The 25,368-nt window shown below is 39.3% G+C and overlaps 1 protein-coding gene and 1 long non-coding RNA gene across 7 annotated transcripts in view; one reads left to right on the plus strand and one right to left on the minus strand.

The window, feature by feature from the left end:
- The window catches only part of MARCHF1 (membrane associated ring-CH-type finger 1), an 858,143-nt gene that overhangs the window by 14,308 nt on the left and 818,467 nt on the right, over positions 1–25,368 (minus strand). For 5 of the 6 annotated variants that reach the window (XM_073892451.1, XM_073892452.1, XM_073892454.1 and 2 more), the window contains one exon: positions 1,138–1,285. In XM_073892451.1, coding sequence (XP_073748552.1) covers positions 1,138–1,285 — 148 coding nt within the window. Of the gene's footprint in view, positions 209–1,137; positions 1,286–25,368 lie in introns of all 6 variants that reach the window. The other variant, XM_025874409.2, reaches the window with a different exon arrangement.
- Positions 14,288–25,368, plus strand: part of LOC141372666 (uncharacterized) — a 190,286-nt gene continuing 179,205 nt past the window's right edge. The window contains exon 1 of the long non-coding RNA XR_012378068.1: positions 14,288–14,375. This is a non-coding gene — a long non-coding RNA (uncharacterized lncRNA). The remainder of the gene's footprint in view (positions 14,376–25,368) is intronic.

Here is a 25,368-nt window from a genome sequence, read left to right on the forward strand (position 1 = left end):
CACACACACACACACACACACACACACACACACACACACACACACACTGAATACATAAACCACATCCCCGCGCATCCGACGGGACGGGTCCTCACAGTCCCTTCGTCCCACGCGGCTTCTCCAGCGTCCAGGAGAGGGTTTGCCGGTACTCACTGCTGCCACCATGCGGGCAAGTGTGAGAATGGAACATCCGTCCCTTCTGCTGTTACTGAATCCAAAGACATGCAGAACAAAACTTTCCCTACTAATATTCTTTTCCTTCTTCATTCTTTCCCTCACTTTCTCTCCCTTATTTCCTGTCGTCTTTTTCTTTTTTCGGTTTCTTTTTTTTTTGAGGGAGACACATAGACATCTTTTAGAACACTACAAACTTATAGTGTTAGCATCTGAACAGTTTCTCTTTTTAAATTAACCAGTGACCTAATATTGTGGGATTTTTGGGGGGGTAGGAGTTATTTTCTCACTTTTTTACCAACTTTGATTTAGACCACAGGCAGACAGATAGAGCCTGATGAGAAATGGAGCTGGGTACCTTCAGAAGTGAAGATAAACCACCCATTTTTCCCTCTGCTTTAGATAAATTATGTATTTCAGATGTAAGACTCTGCTTTAATGATTTTTAAATGACTTTCTTTGCAGACTTGACATCATCCTTCACAATTAAACTTATTATGGCTAAAATTTCAAACCATAGTGTTAAACTACTCAATCAAATTACATGGTACTAATTAATAAGCTACAACACATATCATCTTACTCATGTTTTAAAAGAAGCAACAACTGCGGTGAATTAAATAAAATGAAAAAACCTTCCACTTTCACAACTCTTTGTCTTTTCACATCAGGCAGAACAGGATCCTTACTCAGCTCCTGAAAAGCCTGAAGTGATGTGTGACATCTCTATATTTGTCCCTACTAAGGTTTAATGGACAATCAATCTCACATCTCAGCCAGGGAGCCCTAGATATTCGATCCGAGTATTTATAACATAATTGGAGAAGACTTAATTGCCAGTACTGGTTTTTGCTGATATATCACACATGAAGACCTAATAGGGAAATAGTTTCCCCACCCACCTCTGGTGTGGTCAGAGAATCCAAGAGGAGAAAAAAAAGAGAGAGAGAGACGTGTTCTTACCATTATCGTTGCCTTGCTTGATTTCCTCCGCAGTCCGATCTATTAATACATACAAAGACCAAACCACACAGGTAATGGCAATTACGTGGAATGTGACAGAGCAGAATATTTTCCTCCTTTCACTTGTGGTCATCTGTAGTTTCTCCCACTGCAATCATAAATGAATCACACAATGCTGAGTTTCTAGCTAGGGAGATTTGCTCCCCATTTATATCCCAGACATAGACAATGAATGGAGGAAAAACAAAATATCCACAATTTCACATGACACAGCGTTCAAATAAGTCTTTGTGTTGGGAAAGATACGGAATCATAACCCCTGGAGTTATATATAACTTAAATATGTATTAAAATGAAAACAAATATTTTCCTATTCTCCAAACAAATTAAATCAAATAATTCCTGTTTTGCTAGCCTGTAGTTTCCTTGGGGTAGTTTTACTGTTGTACAATTTTTAGAAATTTTAGAAAACATTTCCTTTCAGGTTTCTGCATATCACTTCTTTGTGGTATTAGATTATAAGTAGTAATAAGTAATCTCTTCTTGGATGAATACTTAACCGGATACAGTGTTGCATTCTTGAATGTACATTAACAAGTGTTTGAATGGCTGAATATCTGATGAGAGAAAGTCACCATCTGCTCACAGCCCTTGTCCTAGAGAACACATTTTAGCATCTGGGCAATGGAAGAAAAATATCCCTTCAAGCACAGTCTTGATTTCCTGCTACCATTACTCTCAAAAATCACTCTCCTTTGGTCACACTCCTCAGAAAGTAGAGGGCTGCTCCCTCCTGGGAGAAGAAGAGGGCCGCAATTTTTACAGTAGTGAGTTAAGTTTTATATGAGGGAATATGTGTTTATTTATTTTGGAGAAACAGACTCTCAAAATTTGGATGCCTTGCCAGCTACGGTATCACTTCATTTCTGTGTTAGGAATTGTGTGTTTAGTTTTCTTTGCACTATTTCTAAAGGAAAATCAAATCACTGTGATCTTATTGAAGGTGAACTGATGTGCCAAACTTTCAAGAAACCATGATATTTTCCATTCTTATTATGCTCTCGCTAAAGCAAAATCTTTAGAACTTCAGAGGACCCCATTCCTTTCCCATCCATCCCCACATATAATTCCATGTACAATTCAGTTGAAGGTGAGGGCATACGTTTGTGCTCCATAAGTCCGGGCTCGGCCACCTGCTTAGAGACATGGGTGAAATTGTTTAACTTCCCTGGGCCAGTTGCCTCATCTCCATAAGATGCCGATTGTGGCAGAGGCTGTGACAGGTTTGGGAGGAGGATACATTCTTCCCTTTTTGCTTTACCAACAGACTCATTCTGTGAGGGCTGACATTGTGCCCAGCTAAAAGCTGCTTTCCAGTCTTTCCCAGCAGAGGTGGGCAATGGCTGGTTTCCGCCAATGAGCTGAGATGGCTATCGACTGGGGTATCGAGTTTTTGTCTTCCTGGCACAGGAGCTGCCCCTTCTTCCTTCCCTTCATTTTCTCCTCTTTGTTACCTGGAATTCATAATTAACGGTAGGAGTCCCAACAGCCATCTTGCAACCTCAAGGAAAAGCCTTGAGAATTGGAGAGACCTCAGCCCAACAAGCAATGGTTCATCTCTGGATGCTGACTTACATGCGAGGAAAATAAAGCCCTGTCTGATGGAGCCATTGTTTCTCAGGACTCTGCTACTTGCTGTCAAATACAATTCCTGATAAAAATTAAATGGATACTTCCTAACTTCCCTTCCAGTCTGACGATTAAGATCCTATCATTTCATTTGTAAGAAGGCCCAATACTTAATGTCCGATCAGGATGCTCCAGAAAGTTTGGTAAACACTTTAGAGAAATAAAGCTTTCATTTCCAAACACCATCCATTCCCCTCCTACTGGCTAGTCATCAACACAGTTTTCCTTGTAAGGGGCTGTTAGAGCCCATTAAAAATTTCACACTTCATCTTGTACTTTCTTTTTCCTTAAACTATATTTTATATATTATTCTAAATAAATAATGAAGAAACCATGGTAATGTGGCTCTGAGAAAACCAGGTGCTTCAATCTAGGATCTATTTTTAATTAATCAACCTTGAACCGAAGATTTTAGTATGTGTATCTTGGCTTTTATCAAAAGTTCACCCCATATCTGTGAAAGATTGGTTTTTAAAATTCCATTTTGTCATTGATTCGTTGTCATGTTCATCTGAATAGCCTGTATAATGATCAAATAGAATATTATCACTTGGCAATAGCATTTTGTGATTTAATAACTTGTGAATTACCTTTATGGCCAATGTTACCAAATAAAAAATGCAGGATGGTGCAGGAAAGCGGCTTTACAAGTTCAAATTTCCTAAATGTTCCGAGTGAATGAAAATACCTTCAGTAAACAGAATATCCAGACCAAATCAACCATCATTTGCAGAAAAAGAACCTTAAGAATTGTGTCTTCTTAAATCTAAGGAGCATTTTGACGGAGTGTCTGAAACACATTTTTCAAATGTAATGAGCCTCAAAGAAAGAAATATCGGTGGGGCTGACAGGGATGGACCAAGCCATTTGTAAAGACTCCTTCTGCTTCCAGACAATAGAATCTTCTAAGTTGTCACTTCCTGAACTCAGCCGCATTTTAAGGGGGAAGTGAAGTGTAAAGGGACCATCAGACTCTTACTTTCCCTTATAAATTCTTACAAGGACTATTTGGGAATTCAAGAGACAGCACACAAGTAAATGCAATGCAACAGTGCCCTCTCCCTAATGATTACATTACTGCACCCGATATTCAGCACAGAGTGCCAACAGCAATCCGTGTATTTTGTAAAATGTTCATCCATCTCCTTGTGTTTTCACGCTTATATCCAAAGTTGGAATATGTTTTGCAAGACTTTGTGCTGAGGAATTGATCGAGAAGGCAAGGATAGAAATCATATTTTAACAAAGCTGCCATGAAGGGGCTCTGATTTAATATTTGGAATGCTGAAATTTAAATACCCCTTCACCAAAGCTTTTGTGACAGGAAAGTGATAATCTGTCCAGATGCACACAACCTTTGTGCTCCCCTGTCCAGTTTTACGAAGCAATGTGTGCTAAGGTCCACGCAAGCTCGGGTGCGATGTTTACCGTTGGGATCTCTCCGAAGGGAGATGGGAGAAACAAGAGCTTCCCCGGGTCAGGTGTCAGGGTGGCCCCCGCTCAGCAGCAGTGTCAGCCTCACCTGTGCCCTGTTCCAGATGCAAATTCTCACACTCCACTTAGGAGAGGACTCTGTGTTGGCCTTGCCCACGGGCACACAGAAAATATCAGCCCTTGCTCGGTCTCTGATGACACACAGCTCTCTGGCAACGGCGCGGCCTCACTTTCGCCTTGCCACAACAGGGCAGCGGGCATTGCCTTTCTTCTTCGGATTATTCAGGCTCCAGTCAAATATCCGTCCCTAAGTCCCTCAGTTTTAAGAGAACACATGTTGGGGCGCCTGGGTGGCTCAGTCCTTAAGCGTCTACCTTCGGCTCAGGTCATGATCCCAGGGTCATGGGATTGCACCCCGCATCGGGCTCCCTGCTCCGCGGAAAGCCTGCTTCTCCTTCTCCCTCTGCCTGCCGCTCTGCCTACTTGTGCTCTCTCTCTCTGTGTCAAATAAATAAATAAAATCTTAAAAAAAAAAAAGAGGACACATGTGTCTCCAAGTGGAATCAAGGAAGCTGGTGGAACTGAGAAGTGGAAGCTCCCTTTCCCTGCCTTGAGGGACAAGGGACAGCCATGCACCACAGCACACCACCCCACTTTCCACGAACATTTATGCTGCCCGCATCCGTCTGCAAGTCCTCTTTTACGCTTTCAAAATGGGGGATAAGTTAATGGGGGCCAAACCAGTTTCACAAAATCTTAGCACCTCCTACATGGATGGTCTTGGACCTTGCTGTAGGCTTTGCAATCTCTGGTTCTTTAGTACCTGTTTTATTGTTCTTGCCCTTTGGTGCCTTATCGAAACCCCTCAACAACAGAAAGAATTGAGCAGAACTCTGTTATTCACTTAGAAATATACAACTAGATTTTTTCTGAGGACTTCCAAATTGGAGTATAAATTGATGCAAAGATTGTTTCTGTGAAATTTTCCATTCGTGCTAGCTAAATCTAACTGTGCAGATTTTCTAGTTTCAATTATTTGTATTTGTATTATGCCCTAAAATACAAATTAAGAAATACCGTCCAACAAGAATGCTTTTTTAAATCTTCCTATCAGTGAAGAATAAAGGCAGTTCATTTGCACAATATCAAAATACACGGGCTGGGAATTGCTTTACTAATTCCACTTCCTTTTCTTCCTTGACATAGTTCCAACTACATTTTCTAACTTTCTTAACAGCCGTAGAACCCAGAACGATCAGCAAATCTATTGAATGATGGAGCAAATAACTACCACCAGGTGGCGCGAGGACCATACCGTAGGCGTAACCAAGACTATTCTCCCGCCTAGAGCCAGACTCACGAGCTCCCAGCCAGCCAGCTGTGCAGCTCTTCCTAGTCATTTCAGCAACCAGCATAAATGCAAAACCACACCTAATTGTCTCTCCCTGTCATAACACTTAAAATATTCTGAACCTACTTACATATGGTAGAATTTTACTGCATGTGCGTGAAAATAATATCCGGGACAGCACATCTAAAATTTATTACATTATCTGCATGCTTTAGTATTATGTATTGTGCCTGAGGATAGTAAGTAAACCCTACAAAAGTTCTGAGGTTTACAATATTGGTGAAGTTTCTAGAGGGCCCACTGGTGTGGGGGCAGCGGTTTTTTTTTTTAATTGAAGAATAGTTGACACACATTACATTAGTTCGAGGTGTACAACATAGTGAGTGATTCACAAGTCTGTACATTACCCTCTGCTCACCACAAGTGTAGCTACCATCTGTCACCCTACAACACTATTATGATGCCATTGGCTATATTCCCTTTGATCCTAGTGACTTAGTCATTCCATAACTGAAAGCCTGTACATCCCACACCCCTGATCCCCAGCACCTGTCCCCACAACCAGCAGTCTGTTCTCTGTATTTACGAATCTGTCTCCTGGGGCAGAGGTTCTTAAAAAGTGTTCCCCAAAAGCATCAACTTGGGGCTTGTTGGTGTTAAATTAATGAAACAAGGAGGCCACTGGGCGGAGGCGGCTCTAATACCACGGCAGCCTACCTAAACTAACCCAAATCTAAGCCTATAAATGCCTGGAGGCTCAGCAATGGAAACCTCAGGATAACCAGTCACAAGCAGCCAACTAGACTTTGAGCTACAGCCAATTGAATGATTACCTTTCTTTGCTTCTGCACTTTCTTTATATAAGTCTCTCCCCTGGATCCTGTGGATAAAAAGCTCCCAACCATTTCTGGTTTTGTACTGCCTGATTCAAACTGAGTTTCGCTCGAATAAACTCTTAAAATTTTTAATATGCCGGAGTTGAGCTTTTAACGTTGGAAATGCAATATTTTGGGCCCCACACCAGACTTACTGAATCAGAAACTCTGGAGGTGGGGCCCTACAATCTGTGTTTTAACTAATCCTCAGATGATTCTGATGCAAGGTAGATCTTGAGATGCACCTGCCTCATGACACTTGACAGAGTTGTATGGTGACCTCAATGGAGTCTACCCTAGAAATAGCACTTGCCATTCCCTGTCATAAACTAATTAGTAGTCCAGGAAAGGGAAATCAACAAACCAGTTTGGTTACCTGGCTGTGATATAAATATTTCAAGCTGAATGAACAATCACAAAATCAGTGAATTTGTTTGAAATAAATTAATTCGGTGTTAGCTCATTAATCACTAAATTATTTCATTTTTAATTTTAATTTTCAAATTAGTGTTACAGTACATGAAAAGATATTAAAATGTAATTTTCTTAGTTATAATTCAAATAATGTGGGAGAGAACCAAACAACAGACTCTTTACACTTATGAGGCATAACTCTTGAGACCTTAATGAATCCCCGAGTTCACAGATATGCCTTGGTAAATCATTTCTCTCTTAAAAATGGATTGAAGAACCCTGGAAAAAAACTGTGACCTCTTCAGGGGTTTAGTGATATATATTTTTAAAGATTTGATTTATTTATTTATTTATTTATTTATTTATTTATTTATTTATTTATCAGAGAAAGAGTGAGCACAAGCAGGGGGAGCGGCAGGCAGAGGGAGAAGCAGGCTCCCCGCTGTGCAAGGAGCCTGATGTAGGGCTCGATCCCAGCACCCTGGGATCATGACCGAGCCAGGGGCAGACGCCCAACTGACTGAGCCACCCAGGCACCCCTCTTTTAGTGATATTTACTACAAACCTGATGATAGATGGTAAACAAGACAACCAGAATGAAATGTGGAGGGTGGGTAGGTGGTTAAGCTCACTGATTAGTTAAGGGGCTCACTATCTGACAAAAGTCAGAAAGTGTCCATGATTCAAACTTGTTCCTCAACAGAATCACAAATAACCGTGTACATGGATCTCCCAGCTTTCTTACTGAGAGCCCAAACCTCAAATGTTATATCCGTAAATGTCCTGTGCGACTACTATAATCTCCTAAAATCATCCTCCCCCCCCCCCATAGTTCACTCTTCCACTTTGGGTCCATTGACATGAATGATTTCACATCTTTCATGCATGGTCCCATTTGAAGGCGAATTCTCTACTTTTGGTTGACTGTAGCTCCTCTATGTCTCTTGACAACAGGACAAGAGGGGATGGTCTTGTACTGCAAGAGGGATTAGGACCTATATCCAAAAAATCTGCAAGCACAAACAGTGATGAATGAACCGTCCAAAACTCCAATCGAAATGCAAATACAGCATTAACAATTACCATGTTGGGATCATCCGAGCACATGTTGATTTAGAGTTGGGGGAGAAACAGTCATGGATACCCAGGTTAAGTAAAGATAATACTGCAAGTAACTGGCAGTCTCTCTGAGAAATGGCTTATACATTTTTCCCACAAAGAGGAGGAACACCTGGGAATCTGAAATCAGTGGCTATATCATGCTACCACTCAGTTTGTCTCCTTCAGTATTTAGAGTTACTGAATAATGGACATTGCCCGAACATGGAAAGGAATAAAAGTAAAAATTATTCAGTTCTAGGAATCTTTTAAAATTAGAAGTAGTTTTCAGACTTGGCCGTCTAACAGAATCCTCTGGGGAGCTAATTCCCAATCTCTACACCCAGGCTCGGCTGAATCCAGCACTGAGGAATGAGCTAGACAGTTTCAAAGTTTACTGTGTCTGGGATTCAAGGGATACTTGTTAAAAAAACGAGGGCTCTGGGTTCAAATTCTGACTCTACCACTAAGTGCTGTGTGATCTTGGGTGAGTTATTTTAATGCTCTGTCCTTCCATTTCCTTTCCTGTAAATCATGATGAGAACAGTACCTACTTTACAGAGTCAAGTTGAAGTGAGTTAATGCATTTAAGTGCAGAGCAGTGTCATGTACTTAACAAAAATTCAATAAATGTTAGTGACTATCATAACTTGGAACTTGCAGCACCATATCCAATTACACTTCAACTGTCTTTACCTTCTAGATTAACGCATCATGTTGATAACATAACTGAAGGATGAAGAACGGATGAGCTGGGATTTGTTCACACAGAATTAAGGCAGTCAAAGCCACCTATCCCCATCTATTTTCCAAGCACAAATAGGTTTTGTTTTTTTTTTCCTGAATAATGAATCTCATAGCAGGGAAATACAGTCTGTTTTTGTTAACTATTTGTACAAAGAAGGATAAGTGGATAATTTACTCTGCATAAACTTGGTAGAATCATTCAAAAGGCTGCACAAGGGTAGCTTCTTTTCTGTTAGGATTAAAAAAAAAAATATATCACTGGTTGCGATATATGCATGCCCCAGTTAGTTTTCATTCTTTTTGTTTGGAAATTCAATTCAAAATGTTATGTTAAGACTTCCCAAAGAAATACTGTTCTGGGTGACAGTTTTCATAAAAGGCTGAAGGGACTCAAACATTCCAGATAAATGGAAAGCATTAATGTGGGTGTATGGATTATAATTATGTCTTTCCTGAGTAAAGGAGGACATGAGAGCCAGCCTGATAGGAAACATCCAGAAACATGCCCCAGGGCTGCTATTCTATCTTTGGGATTGCACAACCCAAAAGTTACCTGAGAACGGATAGGTGAAAGAAATAGCTTATTGTCCTCAAAAGGTAATTAACTTGGGTTTCTATACAAGATGACTCTTAACATTTGCTTTTCACCCAAAAACAAACATTTTTTTGAGGCCAACCGATACAATAGTACTTTACTGAGAAGAGTTGGTATGACTTTACAGTATTTACAATAGTACTTGGAAACAGCCCAGTTGAGTAGAAGAGTAGAGGTGTTCTATCAGGGCAAATCCAACTTAGCACAAAAATCTAAGCATCCCCAAAATACCATTTTAAAGCTCTAGGAGAAGCTGCACTTATTTCAAGCAATAGTAGTAAAAATAAATTGTATCAATATGATTGTCACATTAGTTTACAATGTGAGTAATAAGTTACTAAGAAACATGCTGATGCAGAGAGATGTAAATTACCAGATGAGAAACTGTCCAAATGCAAAGACACTAGTAGCATCAGAGGCCAAATGAACACAGAAAATGTTGGAAAAAACCAGAGGGAGCAAGCAGAGTTGGGGTAGGAGCAAGGGGTCTGAGTGGGAAGTGAGGAGCACAAAGTGCCAGTCAGGTCAAACAGGCAAGAAGCCACATTCTCAGAGAGGTTCTGGAATGAAGTCACTGAGAACACAGACTCTGGGGTTAGGCCAACCTGGATCAGAGCCATGGGCAGGAAGTCTCACCTGTCTGATGTGGGGCAAGTGACCTACCTCCCTAAGATCCAGTTTCCTTGTGGGTAAAATTGGGATAATGATGCTATCTCTTATACAGCCTATTTGTTAGAATTATAGAAGATAGCATCCATACATAGTTAACATTTAGTAAACCCTCAAGTAAGCCAGGGGTCCATACTGCTCTTGGGCCCATTGTGGGCTCAGAAACATTCTAGTTTTTGAATTCCTTGAAATGTAACAAACTCAGTTCTCCTTCGTTCCCACCACTCTCTTTGGTATACACCCCACTTACCTGACTCATTTAAATTAACTGCTTGCTGCCTGTGGGCAACTGAATTTGTGATCCTTGGAGTACTAGCATCAATAACCAAAGTTTTTCAGAGAGAGGAGCCATGAGGTGAAAAAACAGACATCCTGTGCTTTCAGAATCTTGGAAAGAGTTGAGGCTCTTAGGGTGACTCAAGGGGTCTCAAGGGCCACTGAGTACTAAAAGATGTTCAGAGGGAACAACCTGGAAGACCCAAGTTATTGTACTGATGTGCTGGAAGGCATTTATAGAAAACTTGTATGTGGGAATAACAATATTACAGGTATAAATAGTCTAAAAAATTGTGGCCAGTAAATCCAAAGTTGCTAAAATATTTGAATAAAGCATATTAGATATATTACATTCAAACATATCAGGATTACAATGTTCTCTTTTTATAAAATATATGTATATTACATAGTAAATGTACATCTACAAATACAGGAATTTGATGTTATATTAAACATTTTTTTCTTATAAACCTTTTCCTGATCTCCCATTGTGTGCTTTCAAGGAGTTCACGAGAAATGAGATTTCCTCCAAGTTTTGAGCAAGACGTTTGTAGTGTAAGAAAAAAATTTGCTGAGTGAAATCATCCACTAGATGGTGGAATGATATCACATATGAAGATGACATGGGCAGGACAAAAAGAAAGAAATGGACAAGTAAGTCTGTCTAGAGGGGAGAGATACTATGTGGTACTCTCGCACAGCGACATTGGAGTTGATACAGTAACAGTTAAAATGGCAAATTCTGAGGCTCTGTCCCAGATCCATATGGGGGTACTTAGGAATCGGCATTCTTAATAATCACTCCAACTGATTTTTCTGTATGCTGAAGTTTGAAGATTACTTTTCTGAGGAAAGAAAAATTTAGGGAAACATTTTAGAGAGAATCTGTAATTTCTAATATTTTTTCACAAGAGTGAAAATATTTCCACTTCTGTACCACCACCCTTACCCCCCCAAAAAACTCACCTAAATCTGGATTGATTAGTATTGTCACGTAAGAACACAAATTACATACAGACTTAATAGATGCACTTAAACAAAATTTATTTTAAAATCTTCAACCAATACTCGGTTGTCTGCTTCCTCGTGAAGTTCATGGTGAAAAATATCCTATCATACACTCTGGAAGAGATACCAGTATGTTACTGCTCCAGGCATGCTGAGCAGGCAGATCTACAGTGTTGGATCCGTGGGGATAGTTTATTATGGGCTGTGACTTCATAACAAAAACAAAGGGAATAACTGGACCACATTCTATAAAATGGCCTCTTCCTCCTTGTCTACGGATTTAAGACCTTGCCTAGGACTCCTGGAATTGCCACTGCCATCTATGAGGTTCTTCCCTAGAAGAAATAAACACACCCCAGAAATATACGTTCCTTATGTTTATTTATTTTGTGTCTTCCTTCTTTCCTCCTCAGTGATTATACATAGACCAGTGCTCTTTCTTTGTACCTAAAATGATCATAGTCTTGCATTCTAAGAGAAAGTACCCATGCACGAAGCAGAATCATAAAGACTGGGAATATTGCAAGCCTTTTAAGCAGACCCAATTTTAACCCCTCATTTTCTACGTGGAGAGACTGAGGCCCAGAGAACTGAACTGATTTGCCCAGAGTAATACTCTAAGTTGTATGTAGTTTGTTTGTTTTCCGAGCTCTATAGAGTAGTGGCTTTTTTCAATCAGGAGCTAATTACTGAAGCATCACAACGTTTCAGATATTTTCTAGGTGCAAGGAAAAAGATAAGCCAAATTCCTGTTTTCACGAAGTTTACATCAGCGTCATAATTGTGGAGCTTCGAGTATTAGAATGGGGCCCTGTATGATTGCCCATTGGACTTCGATTTCATGAATGCTTCTATCCTTCTCCCAACTGTCTTCTCGTGTGTGTGTGTGTGTGTGTGTGTGTGTGTGTGTGTGTGTGTGTGAATGTATGTAGTTACCTTTCTAAAATATTCCTTTGGGTGGCAGCAAAGAAAAAGGGAGGTTTCTCCATGGAGTCTCTATTGTCCAATGTCAATTCTCCTGACAACTCCTTGTCAGTACTTATTTTTAGGACAAAAAAAAATTCTTCATCCTATTTCCAACCTGCTTTAATGGTAGTGTCACATCTGAACACTGTGGTATAATGTGACTGGGTTGAGCTCTCACTGTTGGTGGTGGTGTTTTACTCTCACATAAACATTTGAAATAAATCTGATAAATAAATATATTTTATTCTACTCCAGCTTAAATGGTAGACAGTGAAGCTTTAATCTCTATTGATTCATATTTTAGATATAATAACACAAGGATAACACAAATAAAATCAGTTTTATCAGTACTTTGACATCAAGCATAATTAGTCGGCTCACTATATTACCTTTAAACTTGTTTTGGCACTTTAGAGACTGAGCCTTTGCTAAGAGTTTTGTCCTAAAACTGAAGCCTTTTTATTAAATAGTGGAGTTCTTTGGAGTTTCTAGGGGTATATAAATTCCCTAAATTGTATGTAAAATGTTGCATTTACTTTTCCTGGGGAGAGGTTCATACTTCTCATTGAATTCTCATAGAGGTCTGAGACACTTTCTGGATTAAGAGCCCTTGCTTTAAACTGCTCTCCCTTTCATTGATTTAATAGTAACATATCCACTTCTTACAAAATAAGGAAGCACCGGACCAGGGAAGGGTGGGAGGTACATATAATCTCCAGAGACTAGAAATGAAACTTAGGGTTGGGGAACGTGACATGTGTGGAAAACAACCACAACTGGCCAGTTTCCTCATTTGCAGCACTTAGAATGGGTTCTAAATCTCAAATGCTGATTCTCAGCCTGCTGGTTGTGGGAGACAACGAACAACGCTCGTTCCTGTTTACGTGGGAATGTTCCACTGTGTTCCCATATTTTGCTGTATCAGAAAGGCAGCTGTGCCCATCCTGCTATCCCCAAACCTTGTGTTCTTCCATTTAAGAAGTTGCTTTCAACCAAGGAAAGCTTTTGGGTAGCCAAGCATTTTATGTCAGTTTAGAGGACACCGAAAACAATTTGTTCTGGACCTCCCGGAGCCCTTGCCAAGAAATCTGTTTTGAGCAAGGATCCATTATGTCTGGTTACTCTCTGTGTGGAATTTCTTGAGACACAAGCAATACTTGTTCACATTCTAGAACAGATTCCATTTTTCTTCCCAGAGCTTAAGAGTGAAAAGTGAATACAAGAGGAATTCTTATTCAAAAGTTCTCATTTAATAGCCTGTCTTTTTTTCCTCCATTCTCTTTGGAAGTCTAATAAAAATGGGTTTGTCTTGCTCCTCTCTCCAGGTCCTTCATTCCCAGTCATTAAAATTCTGATAAAACACCTTTTTCCACAGCAGATTCAGTTGTCAATTTCTCTGATGCCACTGAATCCCTGCAAAGGGATAGGAATCAAATAGTAAGCCAATCTAATAGTATTCTACTAATGTGTCCTTATAAAAAACAAGAGGTGAAGGTCAGTTATCCACATTGAAAATGGAGCAGGAATGTTTAATATTCCCATTTAAACATCCCCCCTTTTTAAAACCTCCCCTTTCTATTAAAGATCATAAAATGCTTCCAATCTTGAGCTGAGCATGACAAAAGGGAAAGAGGGGAAGGTGAACTTCGGGTTATGTGAAAATTTACACGGTCTGTAAATAGAGATTTGTCTGGGGGAAACTGCAAAGACTCAGAGCGTGGGCAAGAGGTGAAAAGGCAAGCGGTGAGGTGGGGAGAGTGGGCAGGACCAGACGATGAAGAGCCTTGAGTATCAACCCAAAGCCAGGGAATCTGGAGCCCAAGATTGACGTGGATTAATGTGTGGGGAAAAATAGCTGATGTTCTTCCCAGATTTCCTTCATGGAATTTGTTCAAAAGAAATTTCATTATGCCTAATTGAAGTGAAAAGCAAGACCACAGGGACACAAATGTGGGCTGATCTCTTTGAATGAGACACAAGACAGAGTTTGTCTGTCCTTCTGAGGAAACAGGGAGAAGGAGGGGTTAAGTTTGTTGGGGGGTAGCTGAGAGGAGGTGGATGCCTCTGGCTTCATGATGAGATTGCTGTCCTGCTGCTGGACTCACCAAATGGTGAGGTAAGTGAATTTGGGGACAAAATCCACAAAGTGACTGATTTTTGATTTATATGAACAGAGGTGGGATAGCCTGTATGGACAGAGTATGTAGAAACAGAAAAGATGTTACAGGTGCTTGCAGAAAGCAGGTGCAAGATGTGGGTGGGCATTAAGGAGGGCACGTGTTGGGATGAGCACTGGGTGTTGGACGCAACTAATGAATCATTGAACACTACATCAAGAACTAATGATGTGCTGTATGTTGGCTAACTGAACATAATAAAAAAGATAAATACATTAATTTTAAAAAAGGATGTGGATTGTCCCAGGCCATGGACTTGAGGTGTGGTCCAAGTTTAAGCAATCTCCAAGGAGAAAGATAGGAAGGAGTTTAGGGTTTAAGGCTTACCAGGGTTTTTAAAGGCCGTTCTTATAGCTATATGGAGGGCAAACTGGAGAGAGGGTGACTGACTAGTAGTTTCTGCTACTCATTTTTCCCTCCAGGGGAGGGAAAGAACTGATGTCTTAACAGTGGGTCTTATAAAATATAGCTTCTACTTTGGAGAACATTGATACTCTCAAGGGTAAACTCCCTTAACTTCCTGTCTTTAGACTAAAACCGTATTTATAACTGCATCACACCCTTCTTACTTCCTTTCCTCTTATCGAAGAAGGGGACAAAACGTCCCTCTGCCGTCCAAACTAGTCATTCCCCGTGACGCTGGACCCTTTGATTGTATCTTTTCATTTATTTTTAATTTCTCTCTCTATATATGAAGCCCCCTTCCCTTTCACATAAACCCTTGCATGTCTCTCCCGGTTCCTGCTTTATAGTAGCTCATTGCTTTTATTAACTGCATGTTCATTGTAGAAAACTGATAAAACACAGAAGAGTAAATCAAATAAAATCATGCGTAATCTCATCTTCAATGTGTCTCTTTAATCTTTTCTTCTTTACGTGCACATGCAACATATGAGTATGTAAACATTCAGACCATTTTAAAATGGAAATTTAATTCATATATATCTTTATTTCTTTGAAGCCCCAACAGAATGGAGGCGGAGAGATAAGGGGAGTGATTGATAATCAGGAAAGTATGAAGGAAGTTTTCCTTTGTGCTAAGAAGAGGTCAAAGGATCGAGGAGGGAGGAAAAACATACCCATGTTGGGAGCCTGGATGAGAACAGGAGTCATCTACAAGCTGCTCTAGCAAAGTCTCACTCTTCAGGGAGAACTTAGAGAACGTGTCTAACAGAGGACCGCTTTGGGAGACTTTGTTGACAAGATGGAATCCACGCAGGGTCTGAGTCGCCTCTCTAAGACCATCCAGCCTTAGCTTAAAAACCTCTGATTGTTGGCACTTATGTTCTAGCCTATTATTCATCCCATCAGTGGAGCCCAGGAGGACAGGATTTTACCTCCAACCACTGCTTCAGCCATTGGCTACCAAAAAGAAGTGTCCTCTTCGGTGCCACAATGCTTTTCTCCCATCTGCAGAGCCAGGGCAGACACTCCCTTTTACAGTGTTCCAGAATATTTGCACATAGAGGAAGGGGGGTGGTCAGCCTTGGACATCTAGTGGAGTGGTAAGGGGAAAGCTTCTACCCTATAATTAGTTGGAAGAAGCAAGAATTGAACAACTGTGAGCCGCCAAGCCCCAAACAGTGTTTTGTTGACACAATTTTAAAAAGTGACTTTGAGAGATAAGGGACATGTATACTGCACATATTTAAAGAGTAAAAGCTGATAATTTTTGCCATACACCTGCGAGGCTATCACCACAGGTGATATGAATATATGAAGAATATGAATGTATCTATCATTCCTCAAAGTTTCCTCTTATCCTTTTGTAATTTCTCCCACCCAACTCTTCCCCTGCACCTTCTCCAGGCAACTAGTGATAGGCATTTTTGTCATTTTGTCATAGACTGGCATGCATTTCCTAGAGTTTATTATAACAATATATGGTCTCTTTTTGGTCTGGCCTTTTTCATTCAGCTTAATTGTTTTGAGATTCACGCATTGTATCTTTTATCAATAGTCATTCCTTTTATTGCTGATAGTATTCCTGTTGAATGACTATACTATAATTTGTTTATTTGTTCACTTGATGAACATTTGTGCTGTATCCAGTTTGGGGACTACTGAATGTGCAAGTCTTTGTAAGAACATACATTTTTATTTCTATCAGATAAATACCTAGGGGTGAAATAGCTAGATTATATCGTAGGCATATATTTAACTATTTAAAATACTGCCAGGCTTCTTCCCAAAGTGGCTATACCATTTTATACTTCTTCCAGCAATGAGTGAGGGTTCTGGTTCCTCCGTAGCCTTCCCAACTTTTGGTATGATCAGCCTGTTTAATTTTAACCATTCTAATAGGTGTATAGTGGTATCACTGTGGGTTTTAATTTGCATTTCTCTAATGACTAATGATATTGAACATCTTTTATGTTTTCATTTGCCATCTGTGTAACTTTTTTGATGAAGTGTTTATTGAAATGTCTTGTCCATTTTAATTTGTTGGGTTGTTTGATTATTTTACTGTTGAGATTTCAGAGTTCTTTATATAAGTGAAACACAATTCCCTTATCAGCTATATTATTCGGAAATATTTTTTCCCAGTATGTGGGCTTGACCTTTAATTAACTTAACAATGACTTTTGAATAATAGATATTTTTAATTTTGACAAAATCCAGGATACCAATTTGTTCATTTATGGGTTTTTTTTTTTAGTGTCATATCTAAATACCTTTGCCTAACCCAAAGGCTTTCTCCTATGTTTTCTTCTAGAAGTGTTATTGTTTTAGGTTTCACATTTATAGGTTAAAGTTTGAGTTAACTTTAAATATAGAGGGAGACATGGATAATATTTTTTTGCATTTATTAAAAAGACCATCCTTTCCCTATTGAATTGCTTTTGCATCTTTGTTAAAACAATTATTTGAGTATATGTGTGTGGGTCTGTTTCTGGACTCCATTCTGGTCCATTGATTTATTTGTCAGTCTCGATGAATATTACTACATTCTTTAATTCCTGTTGCTTTATAATATGTCTTTAAATTAGGTAGTGTTATTCCTTCAAATTTGTCCTTCTTAAAAATTGATTTAGCTATTCTAGTTCCTTTGCATTTCTATGTGAATTTCATATTTAGTTTGACAGCTTATTTTTTAAAAGCCTGCTGGGATTTTTTAAAACATTGGGATTGTGTTAAATCTATAAGTCAATTTGGGGTGGGGGAGAATTGACCACAATATTGAGGCTCCCAATCTGTGAATACACTAGATCTCTCCATTTATGTAGGTCTTTAATTTCTCTCGGCAGTGTTTTCTTCGTTTCAATGTACAGGCTTGTGCTTCTTTTATCAGATCTATCCCTAAGTATTTAATAATTTTAGTGCTATTGGAAATGATGTTGTTTTAAAACAATTTCTAATTTAAAAGTTTGTTATTAGTATATAGAAATAGATTTGATTTTTATATACTGATCTTGTGCCCTGTAATCTTGCTAAATTCACTTAGTAGTCTGATAGCTTTTTGGAAATTCCATCTGATTTTCTACATAGATAATTATGTCATCTGCGAACAAATACAGTTCTACTTAGTTGTTTCCAATTTGATTTTTTTTTCCCTTGCTTTATTACCCTGGCTAGAACCTTCAGTACAATGTTGAATATGTTTCATTTTTTAAATAAAAAAAGAAACATTATGGTAACAAACTTCAATGAAAAGTTTTTTAAATGTAACAGTACATCATGAATGTCACTGTATTTCATTTTTAATGGTTGCATATATGTTATCACATAGCTCAACTGAAGTCTCTGCTACCAGCTCACTATTAGAAATTTTGATTGTTTTTGGTGTAGTATCTAAATATTTTTGCCTATCCCAAATTCATACAAATTTTCTCCTATGATTTCTTCTGGAAGTATTACTCTTTGAGGTTTTACATTTGTTTGTTCACTGTTATAGCTAATACTGTGCCAAGAATTCATGTAGCAAAATATTGTGCACATCCATGATTACTTCATTAAGGCCAATTTTTAGAAATAAAATTTGATGGAGACATTGTATGACATATTTAAGACTTCTGGTACATGTCAAATTTGCCCTCTGGGAAAATTATCTCACTGTGAGCATATTTTAAATGCCAATTTAAGAGGATAAAATTGATACTAGACTGTTCAAGTGTTCATATTTTGGATTGCTTGTAAGATGGAATAGTGTGTGTGTGTGTGTGTGTGTGTGTGTGTGTGTGTGTGTGTGTTTATTAACCATTTGCATTTCTTTTTGTATTGCTTTTTCCCATATTTTTTCCTATTGGTTGCTTATCCTTCTGATTTTTAAGAACCCTTATACGTTTATGTCCAGTGGAAAAAAACACACGTCCTTGGGTCCTCTGCTCCACCAAAAGCATTTTAGAAAGCATATTCTACCTTCCTCTGAATGTCAGCGCTTTCTCACCTTCTGTAAATTCTTCAACCCTCTGAAATGCGGCTGTTGAAAATGTTACTCCACTGAAATTTTTGGCTCACTCTGAGTGTTGTCTGCAGGACTTGACACTACCTGACTCTTCCAGCTTCTTTGAAGCCTTTGGCTTCAAGAGTGTCCCCTTCCCTGGTCTTTTGCCCCTTTTCCGGCCGCTGTTGTCCAGCATCCTCTCTCGGCCCCTCTTACCCACTTGCTCCTACATCTTGGTCTCCAGGGCTCTGTCTTCATCCATGTTCTCATCACACCTTCTCACTCTTCACTGACTCGTCTGAGTCTGAGGCTTCCATTACCAGAGACATCCTGATGACTTCCACCCACATTTCTTTCCAGACTCAACCTCTCTCAGACTCACTCCTTTACTTGGCTGGCTCATAGACATCTCAAGCTCATGTGTCCTCACTGGGTTTCTTATGTTATTTCCCCACATTTTCTCATCTGCATGTATATTCTTCCCTGGTCAATAATGAAACCCTTTACCCAATCACTCAAGGCAAAAGCTGAGACCCACCATGGACTGTTTCCTACACCTTATCTCTCGGCATCAGCTCTAGTAGCTCAGGAACCAAACCCTATCAAATACCTCCCCCTCCATCCCCTCAGTACTGCTTTAATTAGTCCATACGGTTTTCTAGCTTGCATGTTGTGCCTGGCTTACCTACATGGGCAATTCATTCTCTACACATCGCTGCAGAGTGATCTTTCAAAAGTACTAATATATTAATTCATTATATAATATTCTTACTGTCTCCCCATGCCCTTCTGGATAAAGTTGAAATTCTTTAGCAAAGCATCTGATATAACCTGGCACTTGCTTTCTAAAGATCTTTTTTTTTAATTTATTTGAGAGAGAGAGAGTGTGTGTGCAGGGGGAGGGGCAGAGGGAGAGAGAGAACCCTGCTGAGTGCAGAGCCCGACAGAACACGATGAGGCTGATCCCACAACCCCGAAATTGCAACCCGAGCTGAAACCAAGAGGTGGAGGTTCAACTGACTGAGCCACCCAGGCACCCCAACCTGGCACTTGCTTTCTGTTTAACTTCGTCTAATATCTGTCTTAACAATAATATTAATAGCTTTACATTGTAAATTTAATTCTCAAAACCTCTCTATGATGGACATCCTATTATTATTTCCACTGTAGATGAGGATGGGAGGTTGGGAAACTTGCCAATGGTTATCCTTCTTTCTGGCAAAGCCAGCTGTTTTCAGTTTGTGAATTATTCATCCTGTGTGCATTTAAATGTACTGTTTTCTTGCATAAAATGTCATCAACTGTTAATATCTCACAGTGAGACATCTAGTCACCGCTCATTACGAATTTCAACTCCCTCCCTACCTGGGAGGCATTTCCTAACAATCCAGGCAGATATGATCACTCCCTCATTCAAAGCACAGAGGCAGTCTAGGATAATGCTTAAAACCCCTGACTTGGGCATAATGTTGATTTAAGACTGAATCCCGGCTCTGCCGGGTAAAATGGAGATCTTAGTTTCTTTAACCTCTTGAAGCCTGAGTTTTCTCACCTGTGACATTATGATAAGAACACCTATTTTGGGAGCCTTGGTAGTTGAGTCAGTTAAACATCTGTCTTAGGCTCAGGTCTTGATCTCAGGGTCGTGGGATCAAGCCCCAGGTCAGGCTTCCTGCTCAGCCTGCTTCTCTCTCTCCCTCTGCTGCTCCCCTTGCTTGTGCTCTCTCTCTCTCTCTCTCTGTCAAATAAATAAATAAAATATTAAAAAAAAAGAAAAAAAGAACACTTATTCCATGCTTCTTGGGAGGGTTAAATGAGGTTGGGTATACAGCAAAGCACGCAGCATGGTGCCCAGCACCAGTAAAACAACCGGGAAATTTTTGGCTGATCATTGTGGCCATTAATATAATGCATCTTAGTGTATAATTACTGTAAATGATATACACCTTTGCCAAATTCACTTAGTGGTAACCCAAGAGGAAAATTTCCCTAAGACCTCAGTAATCTGATAATCTATGTATTTGCTAACATATTTTTCTTTATATACTATAAATTATTTCATTCACCACATTTCTCTCTTTGCTTTGGCTGCTAATCTTTTTGGAAACAAACTACAAACTACACTTCCCATCTGACTAGCATAGCAGGACCCATGGTATACACCTTCTTCATGTTTGCCTTATGATTTTACTTCACTCACTTCTTTTTCCTACAACCTCCTTAACCATTGGCTTTACTTTTGGGCATGTGTTTCTGCAAGTAGGCTAAAATCCTTTGTGCACTGTGATGGAGTGCTAATAATTTCTGAAGGATATAACAGGTGAGGGCTGAGCTAAGTAAGCTAAAAGGCTTTGTAGATTGATGTTTGAATGCCTCATCTGTCAAATCACAATAATGGAAAGAAAATAATGCCAATTCTTCAACAGTGGATATGATAATTTGTACTATTTTATATGAATAAAATTCTTTAGCTTATTGAAATAAGAATGGCAGCTGAAAGGGGCTGAGGTATGTTTTATCTAATAAACATGCAACATGAAATGCCATTAAGACCCATATAGAAACTTCATTTAAAGCCACATATTTGCGTTCTGAAACCTTTGGGAATCATGAAATGAAACATGGCTACCTTTTATGCAATCAACTTTTGAATAAAAATATAAGGGGCAGGAAGTCTTATAAATGTTTGAAAACTAACTAGAAACCCAGGCCAATAGCACTGGATGAGTGACTAAGAATTACTTCCGATCACTATGTAAGTTAAAAGTAGCCTGTGAGTTGTATTGCAAGACTGGGTTAAAAATGAAGTCTTTAAATTTTTAAACCTCAAAAAGAATCCAATTTTCTTGTTAACAGTGAACTAGCAAAAGGAGTAAGATGATCCCTGCTATCCTTTCACTGGGATTTTCTTTTAAACCAACCACTCAACCCAGATCTCTGAGGGGGACACTGTCCCCCATGATGTCAGTCTTTGAGTTCCTTTGTGATGCTGTCCCAGCCTCTCAGAGAGTTGTGGATTTATCCCAATTACATGGAAGAACTTTCAAAACTGGGCCTTGACTCAACAAGGGAACAAATATACAACAGGTGGGTGATAATAACCTCAGAAAATACTTTGTCTTTTAAATGATTTAATTTCACAAACCATGAAAAAGCTGTTGATTGAAATCAATTTACATAGAAATTAGTCAAAACATGTCAACATTGTTACTAGAGCTTCAAAAATGTAACTGCTTGTAGCAAACAACCTCACATGTCCTGGAAATGCAGAGAGAGAACATAAATGCTATGGGATTATTTTAACTTTAATGCTTTAATACACACATTATCTCTCAAGTCAAATTCTTCTACTGTAATGACGCGATATCTTATAAAAAAGTAGTAGCTTTGTGCATACAGGGGATGTGTTTGATCCTGTGTATTACAAAAGATGATTATGATTTAAGATTTGCAACATTGGAATGGTTTTCTAGAGGAGAAAAACCTGGAGTGGGTTGCCTTGACAACATGGGTTAGTTGCATCAAGGAATCCATGGCAATGCAGGACCTTCTGGTATTTCAAGATTGCAAACCATCTACCAAATTATGTTAAAAGAAAACTAATCTACTATCTAAGGCAGTGTTACCTGACCTATGAAATACCAGTTCTCACTTTTTATCATGAACCTTGCTAGAAAACAGATGAAAAATCTAGGTGGGCGGGACATTCAGTCAGAAAAGCAGGAAAAAAGCAGCAAGTGCAAGCATTCTATTCAAGAGTCTGCCCCCTCTCCTCTAGAGCACCCCACCCCCAAGAGAAGTCCAGGAGTTCCTGCATATTCTCTGAAAGTCCATTCTGCTAAGAAAAAGAAACTGTATCTTGCCCTGTTTCTGTTGACTTTCCCAGCAGTACCCCATAGATCTTCTCCAGAAGGAATATCACCTACCATATTGCATAGTCTTAAATAATGAGCATAATACAGATTACCACAACAAAGCTAGTTATTAGTTGAATAGAAGACAAAACCTGTTAACATATGTGCCTTTTAGTCCAATTATCTTGGCAGGGTTGAGGAAAGATTTATCTGTAATTCATCAAGCCTCCAAGACAAAGCCTGCTCTAAAAACTTACATTATTGAACAAGCTTGTTTCCTCCCCTTGGGTTCCTCCCCCGCCCAGCAAGCACCACTTTGTGTCACTGTTCTAAATATACAATTTTGATACTCTGCTTCTCAAAATCACCATAAGGCAATTTTTAATGAGGAGTTTGGATTTTCTTTTCATGAAGAGTTTTTGTTTAAAGGTAAGCAGAGCTATGCTTTTCTTTGGCTTCAACTGCAGTATGAATTTCATTTTCAGTAGAGTCTCATGCTGTGATTCATCTGACATTACTAGAGATTGGCCCTGAGTGAAGGAGACACACCATGTGGTTGGGCTGCCCTTCCCTTTTGTGTTTCCTGTCTTTAAGATCATGGGAGGGAATTGGGACCTGAGAGACACGTATTAGGAGTGAAGGAACTGCCTCTGTGATAACTAAGTTGAGAAGCACTAGCCCAAGCTCCCATGACCTTGGATAGTATGAATGGGTAGACAGGGACAGCTCCAACATATGCCAGGCCACAGAGCACAGTGCACCACTGAGCATGAAGGCTAAGAACAAAGAAAGGTTTTGTTCCAAATGGTATGTATTTTCTTTCTCCAGGGTAATAGACAGGAAACCTAATAGATAAGCCCATCACCTACATTAAAGGCCAAGGTTACTCGTGAGGCTCTATGTCTCTTGGAGGCAAAACTCAACACTCCAAACCCATGAATAATTTAAAGGATGCCAAAGGATGCATGAACACATTGCTGTTTATGTGTATCTTTAGAAGTGACAATGGTATAGGCCCAGCATCAACAATGGCTCACTGACTAGATATCAGGTAGGAAATCGGTCCCATTGTTTGGGCAGTGTGCCAAAGACATAGTCATAGACAGCTTCTGATTCAATTCTAAGCATCAGGCTTTCTCAGTCAAGATAAGAAGGTCAACAGATGAATGGATAAAGACTATGTGGTTCATATATACAATGGAATATTACTCAGCCATCAGAAAGAATGAACAGCCACCATTTGCATCGACATGGATGGAACTGGAGGGGGTTATGCTAAGTGAAGTAAGTCAAGCAGAGAAAGACAATTATCATACGGTTTCACTCCATGTGGAACATAAAGAATAACATGGAGGACCACAGGGGAAGGGAGGGAAAACTGAATGGGAAGAAATCAGAGAAGAAGACAAACCAGGAGAGACCCTGGACTCCAGGAAACAAACTGAGGGTTGTGGAAGGGAGGGGGGGGGGGGGCAGGGTAACTGGGTGATGGGTATTAAGAAGGGCACATGTGATGAGCACTGGGTATTATTGCAACTATTGAATCGTTGAACACCACATCAAAAATTAATGATGTACTATATGTTGGCTAATTGAACATAATAATAATAATAAAAGATAAGAATATCAAAATCCAAGCAAATTATAAGCCATAACTTGCCTTCTTAGCCAAGTCCTTTAACCTCATCAATTGACAAGGTAATCTACACAGCTTCCATGCAAACACTTATGGGATCACAGGAAAACAGGAATTTTTCCCAAGAAGACAGAGCTCATGTTTCTCCAATGACTTCAGTCCTCATAATAAGTGGGCCATCTGGCCTTTGATTTACTTGTGTGACCACACATAGGTCAGTCTCACATGCGGGCTATTTGGGTGACATATGTGAGGCTATCCTGTGGTCACATTGAAGAAAACCTCTCTATTTTAGAGAAGAAAGTAGACATACCTAAATAAAACCTGCAGTTGGTGAAAAGCAACAAGCATGACACAGAAGGAAATCTTCCATTCTGGTCCTTATTTTACACAAATGTGTAATTTTGAATAAGATGCTTAATAATCTTTGGGCCTCATGTTTTTTTCCTTATAAAATAAAATGTTAGATTCGGTGGTTTCTAATCTTTCTTCTATAGAGGCCAAAGATTTATTAGAGTTTCAGGAAATATCAGAGGTTAAAGGGGAATGAAGAACAGGAAGGATTCTGGGTCCCCCTTTTATTGCTTTTCTCACTGGTCTCATCGGAGTATTTTGGCTTTTACCTCTCTGTTATTTAGTCTTTTATTTAACGTTTTAAAATGAATTTTTAATTTTGGAATAAGTATAGGTTTATAGTTTCCCCTAATGTTCACATCTTATATTACCATGATACATTTGTCAAACAAAGAAACCAACATTAGGTACATTAATTTTAACTAAACTTCAGACTTTATTAGGATTTTACCAGTTTGCCTACTATTTCCTTTTAAATATTAGGTAGATCCTGTTCCCTGATGAAACAGAGTTTGGAAAATATGGGAGATGTAAAAGACAATGTAGGACTTACTTGAGGCTTTCTTTCTGATACCATCAGAATGATTTAAAGTTCTGAGTTAAGAACAATTTTCTCCTTATGTAAGTAAATGCTATGGGAAGCATGGTTCTAATTGGCATCACCTGGAAGCTTGTGGGAAATGCAAAATCTCATGGGCCACCTG

Source organism: Callorhinus ursinus, unplaced genomic scaffold (assembly GCF_003265705.2).
Source record: "Callorhinus ursinus isolate GAN/ISIS: 27379988/994484 unplaced genomic scaffold, GSC_fseal_2.0 scaffold4, whole genome shotgun sequence".
NCBI lineage: Eukaryota > Metazoa > Chordata > Mammalia > Carnivora > Otariidae > Callorhinus > Callorhinus ursinus.